The 13129-nt window shown below is 44.1% G+C and overlaps 1 protein-coding gene across 1 annotated transcript; it reads right to left on the minus strand.

Moving 5' to 3' along the window:
- Positions 1-10794: 10794 nt before the first annotated feature.
- LOC147892023 (protein DETOXIFICATION 54-like) lies at positions 10795-12746 on the minus strand. Its single transcript, XM_087388802.1, has 2 exons — positions 12666-12746; positions 10795-12524 (listed from the first exon to the last, which is right to left on the minus strand). Exons 1-2 carry the CDS (start codon positions 12744-12746, stop codon positions 10998-11000), a joined length of 1608 nt encoding a protein of 535 aa, XP_087244928.1. The 3' UTR covers positions 10795-10997.
- Positions 12747-13129: the final 383 nt, after the last annotated feature.

Genomic DNA, 13129 nt, shown 5'->3' on the forward strand with positions numbered 1-13129 from the left:
CTGCCACTAGACGTGACCACTACCCCTTGCCATTCACGGAACATGTTTTGGAAAGGGTAGCCGAAAGAAAGCTTATAGCTTCCTAGACGAATTTTCGGGTTACAACCAAGTGTTGATCGCCCTATAAGATCAACATAAAACTGCCTTCGCAAACTGAGTGGGGTGTGTATGCAGCTAGGGTGATGATATTTGGATTAACCAATGCCTCTGCCACCTTCCAATGGATGATGATCATGGTAATCAAAGAGTATCCGAGAGACTTTGTGGAAGTCTTGTTGGACGACATCTGTGTGAACTCGACGTGGGATGACCACCTGAAGTACCTCAGACTAAAATCCTCAATCTAGCTCTAGCCACCGCACCAGTGTTGAGGTCACCTGACTCGAATTTAATATTCCACATCCATATTGATGCCTCGAACTTTGCCATCAGGTGTCTGTTAGCCCAACCTGGGGAGCATAATATGGATTACCCGGTATACTTTGCAAGCCGCCAACTAAACAAGGCTGAGGTTAACTACACCACAACCGAGAGGGAAGACTTGGCCATGGTCTATGCAGTCAAGAAGTTTAGGCACTACTTGCTAGCTAACAAGTTTGTCTTCTTCGTGGACCACCAAGCATTGCTATACTTGGTCAACAAGCCCTGCATGACTGGACGCATCACCAGGTGGATGTTAATCCTTTTTGAGTTCGACTTCACAGTTGTTGTACGTAAAGGGAAAACCCACATCGTAGCTAACCACCTATCGAGAATCCCAAACGATGAAGCCCCAACGGGAGTAGAAGATGATCTCCTCGACACCTCTCTTCTTCCTCGATATCATCCTTGAATGGGACGCCAAAATCAACCATTACTTGGCGAACGGATTACCCCTAGGCCAGATCGAGCCCGAAAACTCATTAAGGATGCAGTGCCATACCAATTGATAGCAGGCCAACCATACCGTAAGGGCAAGGATGGCATCCTACGAAGATGTGTGTGCGAATATGAATACATTGATGTGCTTGAAGAAGCCCACTCAGGAATCGCAGGTCATTTTTCCGTTGATGTTATAGTAGGTAAAGTGTTGCAAGCTGGTCTTTGGTGGCCGACACTCTTCGACGATGCAACCAAATTCATCAAATGATGTGACCCTTGCCAGTGTATCCAAATCCCACACAAAGTAAACATGATGCCCTTGATCGGAATCATGACTGATCAACCCTTCAAGAAATGGGGCATCGATTTAATTGGACCCATAAGCCCAGAAGATTAGGGAACCAGGGCTAGATACATCATCCTAGCTACTGATTACTTCACCAAGTGGGTAGAAGGGAGAGCCACGGTGAAGGCCGATGCGAGATCCACCACCAAATTCTTATATGAACAAGTCATCACGCAGTTTGGATGTCTATTGGAGTTAGTCAGCGACCAAGGAACTCACTTCCTCAACGAAATGATAGGAATCCTGACTAGTGAGTTTATGATCATACATAGGAAGTCAACGCCATACTACCCTAGGGAAAATGGCTTGGTCGAGAGCTCCAATAAAACGTGATGTAAGATCATCACATGTACAATAGAAGCCAGTCGCACCAACTGGGAGCATAAACTCATAGCAGTGTTATGGGCCTATAGAACCTCCTACAAAGTGGCCATGCACTGTACCCCCTTTAGCCTAGCCTTTGGGGTGGAGGCGGTAATGCCAATGGAGTATGTAGTGCCTAGCCTTCATCTTACCGTTAAGGAAAGACTTATAGAGAATGTGTTAGCAGAACGACTAGTTGACCTTGAATGGCTACTTGACCATTGAAGAGACAAGGTTGCATGCAGCCTACTCTCTCTGGGTAGAAAAGGCCTGATGTAAAAAGTGGTTCGACCGCAACCTCAAGAACAAGGACTTGGTAGAGGGAGATTTGGCGCTCCTATATAGCATCCGTAATACCAAACGCAAGCTAAAGTACCGAGGTATGGGTCCCTACCGCGTGGTTGAGATCACTCCCCAAGGGGCATGCCGAATAGCCACCCTTGATGGGACAGAAATGGATGGCTACCTTAACGGGAGCAAATTAAAAAGATACTATGGGTCGGTCACTCTCTCCACCCTTCAAGCCGTGCATAGAGAAAAAGAACTCAAGGCCGAGGTGGCGAGGATGAAATGCCAGGCCATCGAGGAAGCTAGAGCCTGTAATGCTAAGCTCTGATAGCATAGGCAAATGACACTACTTAAGGCAATGATTGAACATGTAGAACTAACGGGTGAACTCACAATGGAGCCAGCTAGGTTGCTTGTTTAGCTACTGCAGGTTCCGTGCATGTGCATCAAAGCACTTGTAGATCCAGGAGTGACTCGAGCCACAACTTCATCTCCCATGAGGTATGGGAAAAGCTACAGGTACCCCCACCGTCGCTTCAGTAAGAGCTATAAATGGCCAACTCCCACAAACTTTGGGTTTTTTAAATCTAAGTCTAACAGTTGTTTACCAGGCAGTGGAAACATGATTTTATGTTCTCCCCACAAAAGCTACTGACGAACAGATTGAATTGGGAAGAACCTAGTGCTATGTCGTGAATTGTCCAATTGATTGGCGTGCCCAGACTGCTTCACTCACAAATGGTGGCAAAACAGCAGTAGTCCCACTGTGTGGATCAAGTCCTACCCTTCAGTTCCACCCTCATTGGTCCATGACAACGAAGCTACACAAGAGGGCGAATGAGAACCCCAGCCACCTCCAACACCCCAACAAAAGTCCCACCCCGAAGGAAGAAGAAAGCCAGTCGCAGTAGTAAACCGGTGCCATTGCCCGCTCCACTATGACTACCGTCCTCCACTCAAAAAATTTGTGAACAGCAAGTACAAGAGGCTATCCTCTATGCCCAACATCACTTCAATCAGACCCGACACCCATAGGAAGTCAAAGCAGCACACAAGACCCCAGTCGCTTCAGGAACATCTCTTCTAAAACCATCAGTTACAAGAAGAAGACCACACCGCCAACTCGTGCTTTGAACCTCAAGCATCACTCCACCTCATCCACTGCCACATCCCCCCAACAGCTCTATCAGCACCAAACACTTGGACAGTCAAGGCAAGAAGGTCGCCTAGGTCCCGAAGACAAGGGTACAAGCCATGAAGGTTTCAAAAGTAGCAACACAAGAACATGTGTCGTCCCGAGATGTAGTACCACAAGAACCTACCGAAGAATTGAATGTGGTAGACCAGCTCCAGAGTACAGAGTACGCACTATCACCACGAATAGTCCGACTCAACACAAATATCACCAAGGGCAGCTAGGGAGAGCAGTGCAAGTTCTGACCCCTCCCTTGCCAGGTGTTACACAAGAACCTCCCTCCTCTAATTCTGAAGGCAACAAACCCTCGGAAGTATTCATGATTGTACCACCTCCAATGGTACCAAACTATGCACAAAAGCAAGGGTCTTCGCCAAGGGCAGTCTCACAAGAACCCATTTGCCCCAAGAAACCAGACCACAGCAGCATATGCAACGGTGAAGGAGCTAGAGGTGCAGGATGCACTCAGAGTCATTGGCCTGATCAAAGTGGCAGACCATCTTCCATGCCACCTGGACATGAAGCTGCCGGAAGAATTCCTCCAAGCGTACAACAGCAACACCAACGTTGGCATCCTGGGAGATGCAATAGGCAATGCCTACCACTACTAGATCAATCAGGATGTCGTACCTACAGCCTTCGGCCTACCAATCCTGGGAGACGCACGGGAAACTAATCGGCAACCCCATGCTGCACATGTCGATTCTCTACTACTTGCTACAGTAGCATCCACTAGTCGGCTTCGGGTTGGTCGAAAAATTCGCCACCATAGGGCCAACGCAAACAGAGACCGAAGAGACAAAGGTCAAGCCCAAGCAAGTGAGAAGAATTTTCAACGTTAGGTCACAAGGCAGGGACCGCCAAATGCAAGAATTCATGAGCTGACAACTACGATTCCAGTAGGGAATTCTTAGAACAAGGGCAAACAGGTTCAGGAGGAGCCCATTCTGATCAAAGACCTTCTCGATGATGAAATAGTCACCATTGGCCTCCATCCTAGAGCCAAAGCCTTGCCGACCACTCTCGCTATGCCCTATGTCTCGGTCTCCACAACATCCTAGGAGACCACATCCTTCGCCACCAGTACCTCTTCCTCTCCATGGGCAAGCCTAGTAGAGGCCCTACAATTTTGCAATGTGCCCCAATGATATAATATTGAGCCAAATTAAAACATCAAATATATCTTTGAGTATATGAATTTCTCATTTCATTTCCTTCCAAATGAAACAAAATGCGTTTAATCCTTGGGAATTTGGAAAAAGTGGGAATTAGGATTTCCCAAATTAGTAATACGGCATCGTGTCGGATGGGGAAAATTTGGGAGCTTCCAATCCAAGTGAATTCCCTTTTGTATACCAAGTAAGTGCCTCCTTTCCATTGAGTCTCTGCCTTCCAAATATCTATCCTACTCACATAACCAACTCCTAGGATTGGTTTGATAAGGCAAACTCCCTCCTAATCTTAGGCAATGTTTTCCATCCCATGTCTGTCCTTTTTCGTACTTGTCCCCAACTTTTGGGACCCTTTCTAAAGAGGATCCTCGCTTTACCAAATCCATTTTCACTATTGGGGTTTGTCTTTAAAAATTTTTGGTACCGAGATGGAATTAGTAGCCATAAAAGCTCCCTTGCCTGAGAACACTATTTGGCTCTTGATTTTCTCAAAAGAATTCCAAAGAGACTACCCTTGGAGCTATAATGCTGAAGATTGCACAAAGTAGAGAAGGTGGAAAATCCCACATTCTCCACTCTCCTTCCCCTATTGCAATACAGCTACAAGACATAAGGGAGAAGTACCCTTTCAGTGACCTTGGGTTTGATAAGTCTAAGGTGATAGCATCCAACAATATTTTGCATCTACCTCAAACTCCCTTTTTCTAGGAGGACAAGATTTTTGACATGCTATCTTTTTTCCTTTACCTAGCAAGGTAAAAGACGACTCTTTGCCAAGCAGGAATGGACCCCAAGGAAATGTTAGAGGAAAAATTGGGCACCTTTTTTCTCTCACTTAGGCCAACTATCCAGGCAAATAGAGGTTGACTTTTTTCATTCCTAATCCTTTTAGTACTAGAGACCCCAAGCAGAAAGGCAAGGAGAAAGCATATGTCACACAAGCTAGCCTCAAAGATCCCCTAATAGGACAAGGTAGTGGACAAAGCACTCATGCAGAATCACAAAATCTTTCTCTGAAGGGCAAAGAACCTTCAAATGTGCCGGTGCCTACTTCTCTTGGTATGCATGTGATCAAGACCCTCATTGATGATCTCCTATAAGACTCTATATAATGGATCATGATGCATGTTCTTTTTTACTTTTTGCTAGCTTCCTCAAGGACCTAATCTTGGAGACAACCAATCTCTTCTGGACCTAGTTTTACCTCACCCACGTTTCTATTCATGGATAGTAAGATTTCTCTTGATGGCAATGAAAATATCTAGGTTAGTATATGGTACCTAAAAAATAGAACTACATGAAAGAAAACCAACTATAGTGGCAAAAGTATCCCCAATTTGAGATTATTTACAAAAGAACTATATATGGTAGGAAGCAACTCTTGTGATGATCCAATCTCTTATACATCATCTTATAAATTGGTTAAATATTGTGAAACACTCCATTATGTATGAAGGTCCTTATACAAAGTGATGTTATGTATACAATGACAGTCACTTTATTTATGGTAAAGAATTGCTAAATCTCACATTATTATCTATGTTATGCAATCATGATTATGCATCTCCTATATAAATCACATATACCTTACGATAGGAGAGGAAAGTGCATCTTGCTACTTAAACTACCAAGTTAAATGTAACACATTTATGTCACAACAAGCCATTTGGGAATAAGTGTGATAATCCATGATTTTCTTCATTTTACAATACCAATCAAATGGTAAGTATTTTACGTTACATTAAGTCTTTTTGGAATAAGGGTGATAGTCCATGACACACATTCATGACACGCATTCAAAGGGTAGAGTTCATAAAAAGTAGAATCCTTTTCTATAAACTTGGGATTAAATTAAGGGAGGAGAGATAAAGCATCATATCTTTGGTCACCATTGAATACTTATGTCAAAATTGTGAAAGTACTCTTTATCAACTCTTAAAGATATATTCTAAGGCATTAGGAAAGACAATGATGTCTTCCATCTATTATAAGTAGTAAAAGTCATGATTAGCCTTTGTATAGAGGGAAGAATGTTACCACATTAGCCAAGTAGTTGTGATCGTTACTTCTTTGTATAGGTTATAAGTAGCTAGGCCATAGCCTATTATGTACTTTTCCTGATTCCTTTACACAGTTTATTCATTACAAAAGTGCACAATCGATGAACATGTAACCACCTACAGAGAATATCTTAGTCTACTCAAAGATTTTGTATCCCTTGTCCAGAGTGCCACATGCATTCATTTCCCTTTTTACTACTCTCACTAAATCAACACAACTAATTTAAGATATTATTAAGGATACTTAAATTTATGTTAGTTTAATGTCCCATGAGATACATCTTCTCAAGATATCATTGAAGCTATCTTACATGTTATCTGCTCATAAATGTGCACTAGTGCAAGCTTCAAGCGAAAATAAATTCTCAACATGAATTCTAAAGTAACTTTAGACTCATGTTACGATAACAAATGCTTTCTAGCATTTTGTATAATATCTTTGACAGTAAAATATGGAGTGATGACTTTATGAATGCATTCTGCTAAAGCACACATGGCTTAGGTCCTTTCTTAGATTCCATTCAAAGATTTTGTAGCAATTAATGTGATCGATGAAGTCAAAAGACTTCTAGATGCTACAGGAACAATTATGATAACTATCAAGATAAAGCATAGTTCACATGCTCTACATTATTACTATATTACTGGATACACAATTAAAGATCATCAACATCATGGTCATGAGGAGTTGCGAAAAAACTCAACCTTTATGCCTTTACTAAAGGAACCATAAATTAGGCTAGTAAGTATGCTAAATTTGTTAGTACTTGCATGGCAATTATTTATAATCAGATTGGGGAAATCATAGTGCTACAAGAAGAACAAATGCCTAAGACTGATATTGAAACAAGATCATATTGAGCTTGATAAGAAAGCTACAGGCTATGTGGAAAGTTTGAATTTGTTTCGTTATTCATTTTCAAGCCATGGAGGAAAATTTTTGTGATTCTATAAATGGCATGTTGTTTTGTGATGCATGTAAGTAGAAGCTCACAAGTTTTGGACATGAAGGAATTGTGCACAAGGGGCATAGCCAACTTGCCTCTTTTCACACACAATTCAAAAAAAGATGCACAAAATTAATTTAAATACAAAAGATTTCCACCTCGGAAAACAACCATTTGTCCACCATTACATCTTCCCCCCACTATGTTCCACCTTGGAATACTAAGAGAGACAACTGTTTGTCCACCATTATACAACATTATCAACAAAAAAGTGATGGTGCTTTTTCTTCTACCTAGATCACTCTTAACCACTCCATAAAGCTTATTTTACCACATCAAGTCAAGCCTATTGGGAATTTCCACTATCTTTTCATAAAAAACCTAATTAGGATGACACAATGCAAATCTTTTTTATCCATGAGCTACGAATATCAATGTGGATACAATCAAGCTTCAAAAAAGGATCCATTTTTGCAACTAAGTTAGGCATTCTAGATTAAGACTTGAGTTTTAAGGAATAAATGGGTTCTTGATTTCATTTAAGGCCCTTTGACATTGCATAGAAGTGGAGCTTTTCAAAGTTGAGTTTGTGATAATTATAACTCACACTTTAAACCATAGTAAATTGGTCCTAATAATAATGTCGTTGCAAGCTTGCAAATGGAGATTTCCACTCTAAAATTACCAACTCAAAAGAATCAATAGAGAAACCACTCTTTAAATTAATGAGTACTCTATATAGACAAAGAAATTTGTTTTTATACTTGTAGGCTATGCCAAACCATCAGAAGGTGGTGAGGGAGAAGCCTTCATTGACTAGTGTCCATGAAGCCCTCATGTGGTGCCTCTTCGCTCTCAAGGGTCAAACCACTAAAGTGGCTTGAACATTGAAGCTAATTGAGATACAAATGGTAAGAAGCAACATGGAAAAGAGAGTCCTGGGTGGGCCTTTTATATACCGAGGACTACCCACCTATTGTTAATGGATGGATCTAATCTAAATGCTCCATTGGCACTCCCTTTACACACTTGTGTGACACCTCTTGCCTTACATAAGAGATTTCATGGGTAGGTGCTCAAGCTTGGGCACCTATTGCCCAACCGATCAAATTCAAGTAATGTATCCTCCCCCATCAAATGCTACCTTTTGTAAAAGATTGTTGCCTAAGTTGTTGTGTATAAGCCCCTTGCTCATTGAAGACTCTCCAAGACATTTTTGGGCTACCCAAAGGTTGGGCACCAATGCAACATTGTCTAGCAAAGTGGCGAGTCGTGAACGAGAGAGGTGAGATAAGTCCACATAGGAAAGATCAATGCTATAAATTTTTTTGCTATGCCTTTAGAATAGCAACTGAGATTTTGAATATATTAGTGAAAAAACCGTATGTTTTGAGACTAAAACTGGCATGCCTTGCTACCTGTTTCCACTTAGGGCCAAATGCCAACATTCAATTGAACACATCGAGCTCAACGAGTTTCCATGTGAGGTTGCCATCTCTGCATTCAGTTCAAAAATAGGATCCACCAAGAATTTGTGGATCAGTTTTGCCATTCAAATGTTGGCACCCGCACAACACTAGTCTACGTGGAAACAGGTCATTGGAGATTGCCCCGTAATTTGAAAATTTTGGCCTACCCTTACAACGTAGCCTTGGCAATGGTTCTACTTTGGCAAAGCTAAAATAGGAGAGTTTTTAAATTTCATAAATTTCAAATTTCTCATTGACCTTTGTTAAAGCTGTCAACCCAATAAATGGGACAATTATGCACAACTAACGATTTTGGGTCTCTCTCTCTCCTTCCCTAATTCCACCACTCGTCCCTAGCCTACACACCCTTCGCCTCCCCATTCTCTCTCTTATTCCCTCACTCCACCACTAGTCTCTCTCTTAGAAGTTAGCTTCTCTCACTCCACCACTCATCCCTAGTTCCCCCCCCCTTGGCCTCCCCATTTAGTTTGGGCAGGCCTATTGAATGACATGTGTCATTCATCTTTTTTCCCTTGTTGCTCTTACTAGTAACATGACCGGTTATTTTTCCAGATGTGGGAAAGACGTCAAGCTGGAAGGGAAGGGGTCCATACTCCACACGGAGTAGTGGCATACGTGTGTGGAATCTGGATCATTTATCCAACAAATGAGGTGGTGCTCCACACGTGTGTCGATGATGAGCAAGGTTGACCTATATCCTACACAAGTTAACACGTTGTACAAATGGGTCGCAAAAAGTTCTCATAAATACATATCTATCCAATCATCTTGAATGCCGTGGAACTGCTATTATGATTTTGACTGAAAAGTTATGGTCAGAAACGATCAAAGACGGCCATGAAAACATCAACGTAAAGGAATCGCACAAAATCATTCACAGAATCGACGGAAGGAATTCAATGAGGGGACTTACGAAATCGACCGGGATTTCTTTCGTAATGAACATTGCGGAGAGAAACGATGGAAATCATGGACGAAAGCGACCAACACAAACATCGCTACGTAAAGAGATCATTCGCTGATCAATATCAACGGAAGTATTTCACACTCGACGCTTACGAAATCGACGGAATATATTCGTTCAGAAACGACGAAAGAAAGCGACGAACTAAAACAATATCTACTCGTAGAATCAACGAAAGGAATTCAGAGAGGCGACGCGACACTCGCGAAATCGACAGAACTTGTTCGTCAGACACCCCGACGACATTCCCATGGGGATTGTGAACTGAAGACCCTTTGAACAGCCTCACGTTTGTCGAAAGGTTGGGCGTCTTTCCCTAGATTCATCTCGCACTGATCACATTCTTACACAAGAATTTATCCGGCACTCAGGTTAGTCTCTGTAACATCATACTAACATGTCCTTTCCACAGACGTGCCAACGCACACAAAACCCTTAAGATTGAATTCCCAACCCCGACCTACTGTGCGCAGCAAGAATGCTCGCGGCGCTGATGAAGAGGATTGGCACACTTCACGAATCGTCTGCGACTCTGAATTTCTGAGGAATCATAAACGACGCATGTAAAAGTGCAGTACCATTTTTCTAAAGGTCAAGCCCCGCACGTATGAACGCATCCTCATTCCCCAGTCAGTAGTACTCAGTACTCCGATAAACATTCGTAATCTCAAACTAGACGATGGAAGAGTGTAAAACGAAACTGTTCTGGGTCAGTTCAGTAAATTCAGAACAAAATTTTGATCCTCGCGAGTCGCGAATCGCCAGTGATGCGACTGGCCGCAAGTGTACTCAACTATCCATATCAAGGCTGGGAGGATCAGTGGAGCATTGCGACTAGTTGACGATACCGATTAGCGACAGACGGAAGGTGTTTTTCTTTACTAGGGGCCACGCTTTACAAAAATTGAGTGGCGGACAGGCGGTGAGCAGGCAAAAGGAGGGAGGAATATCTCGGACGGAGGGCGACGGAGCCAAATCTATCGTGGAAAGGTGACAATATCTAAGCATATGCGCACGACGTGTCGAGCTCTGTGCATGAAGCATGTTAGGATTGAAGTGGCGTAACTGCGCCCCGAGCCTGCGTAAGGGAAAGGAGAAGGATCGAGATCGTCGATATGCATAGTTTCGTTATAATTTTGGATCAAAGCTCGCCGGAAAGTCTGAATGAGCAGCGTCGTGCTCGCCAGAAAACGTTGGATTAGCCGGCGAACTTGATAGTGTAGCTGGAGAACGCAATGCAAACGATCGAAGATGATGATTCCCAAAATCAATCCGTGCAAGGATGCATCGAAGCTTCATGCAGCAAAAATGCTAGTTGGCAGCAGAAACCACCAATGCTTGATGGGCGGATGCTTTGGTCACAGCGAGCAAATTCATCTGCTTTGTCTCCGCGAGCAAATTCACCTGCTCTTCTTGCACATTGCTACCTTCCTTGCCTTCCCAAGAGTGGAATTCTATCACAGCAGCAGCTGCGTCAGCTCCTTTGGCGTCCATGGTTGCATTCAGTCGCCTCGCGGCCTTCGACACCTCGAGCCCCCAATCGCTCCTGAACACCACGTACAAAATGGAGCATGCACATGCACACTGCGCAGCAAACATCCCGTACCACAGCCCTGCGAATCCCACCTGCATCTGAAACGCAATCACAACCGCTACTGGCGTGCCCAGCAGATAGAAGGACCCCAGGTTGATCCTCGCCGCTACAGCAGGCCTTGCACTTCCCCTCAGAACTCCGCAGCCCGTCGTCTGAGGACAGTTTCCCAGTTCGCATAGCCCCACGAGCGGCATCACCAACGCTGTTAAGCCCAAAACGCTCTCGTCTGTCGTGAAGATTCGACCCCATCTGTTCCTAAATATGGACGTCCATATTACGTGAATCAGAGCCACCACGAACGCAACGCTCAACGCAACGAATGTCGCAAGCCTAGCCTTGTCTGGTCGGTTTGCCCCTAACTCATTGCCGATTCGTGTCGACACAGATGCGCTCAACGCCAGCGGGATTGTGTACATGAGGGACGTTGTTTGGAGGAGAATGGCGGTGCTTGCTACAGCAACTTTTGGGTTTGGAAGATAGCCCGCGAGCAACGTGAGGATCTCATACCACCACCACTCCAAACAAATTGCAAAGCAACTGGGAAGCGCAAGGCTCCAGAGAGGCCACCATTCCTGCAAGGCAGCTATCGACCAGCCCGTCCATGTTCGCTTGTATACGCCAGAGAAGGAGAGATATGCCAAAAGAAAGAGTACCATGTTGAGATTTGTGCAGCACGCTGCAATTGCAACCCCGGGCACGCCAAGCTTCAGGACGAAGACGAGAAGGATGTTCAGAGGAATGTGAAAGAGCACAGCCAAGGCGGAGCACCACATCATTGGAGCTGTGATGCCTTGAGAACGTAAGTACACCCGTAACGGTTGCAACAGACAGTTTACGAGCAAATCTGGCAGAGAGAAGAGGCAATATGTGCTCGCCACAGCCGTAATACTAGCATCTTGCCCCATCCACAGCAGAATTTCCTGGAGATTGATCCATAAGAGGCTGATGGGAATACATGCAGAGAGCAATATTAAAATGGTCCTCTGCAAGCACAGACCGATCAGAGGCCAGTTCTCTGCGCCGAAAGCCTGCCCACATATAGGATCCATGCCAGAAGCGAGGCCAAAAAGGACGGAATAGCCTGTTATGTTCGTGAAACCAATAGATAGTGCGCCGCCCGCAAGTTCTAAGCCCCCAAGTCGTCCGAGACAAAGGACAGACACCATCGCTCTCACAAAGACTACAAAGTTCATCGCAGTGACGGGAACAGCGATTCTCCCGAGCTTTTTCAATTCCTCCAGGACCTGCATTTTATGGGCACACGTGAGGAACCAACACTCTTCCGTCTCTAGGAGATATGAACCTTTACCCAAATGAGCAGGCCATTCCACAACGCTAACTGTAATGACCCAATTATTTGGAAAAGTAAGGAGTGAAGAAGGAACCTGGTATAGGCCGGTGTCTCTTTCGGAGACATTAGCGTCGCCATTCGGAATCCTGTGTTGGCGTTCCGCAAAACTCCCCATGCATGCGTCTGGGGGGTTCGGGGGGGGGGCAAGGCTGTCGATGGGCAGCTAGAGGACAGTAAGGTTCGAAATAGGAAGCGAGAAGCCAATGAAAGCATGCCAATGCAAGTCGATGGAAGGGAGCTGTTCAACAGATTTGAGAGAGAGTTGGGAAATATGGGTACACTTGTTCTGTGAAAGAAGACATGAAGCAGGAGTTCAAGGAGACTGTTCCTAAGAGAGCGAATTAAGCTGCTTGATATCCAGCTACAGCCAGAGACAGAACTCGAGTATGTGCAAGCCGGAGGAGAGGAATACGGAGGTTGGCGTATGGGAAGAAGCTAGGATTCCATGGTTGGGAGCATAGTCTGCAAGCAAGAGAAACCGGAGAGACAGTTTAGAAG

This window comes from Dipteris shenzhenensis, chromosome 17 (genome assembly GCF_047967505.1).
Source record: "Dipteris shenzhenensis isolate YYH24624 ecotype China chromosome 17, Dip_SZ_1.0, whole genome shotgun sequence".
Classification (NCBI taxonomy): Eukaryota; Viridiplantae; Streptophyta; class Polypodiopsida; order Gleicheniales; family Dipteridaceae; genus Dipteris; species Dipteris shenzhenensis.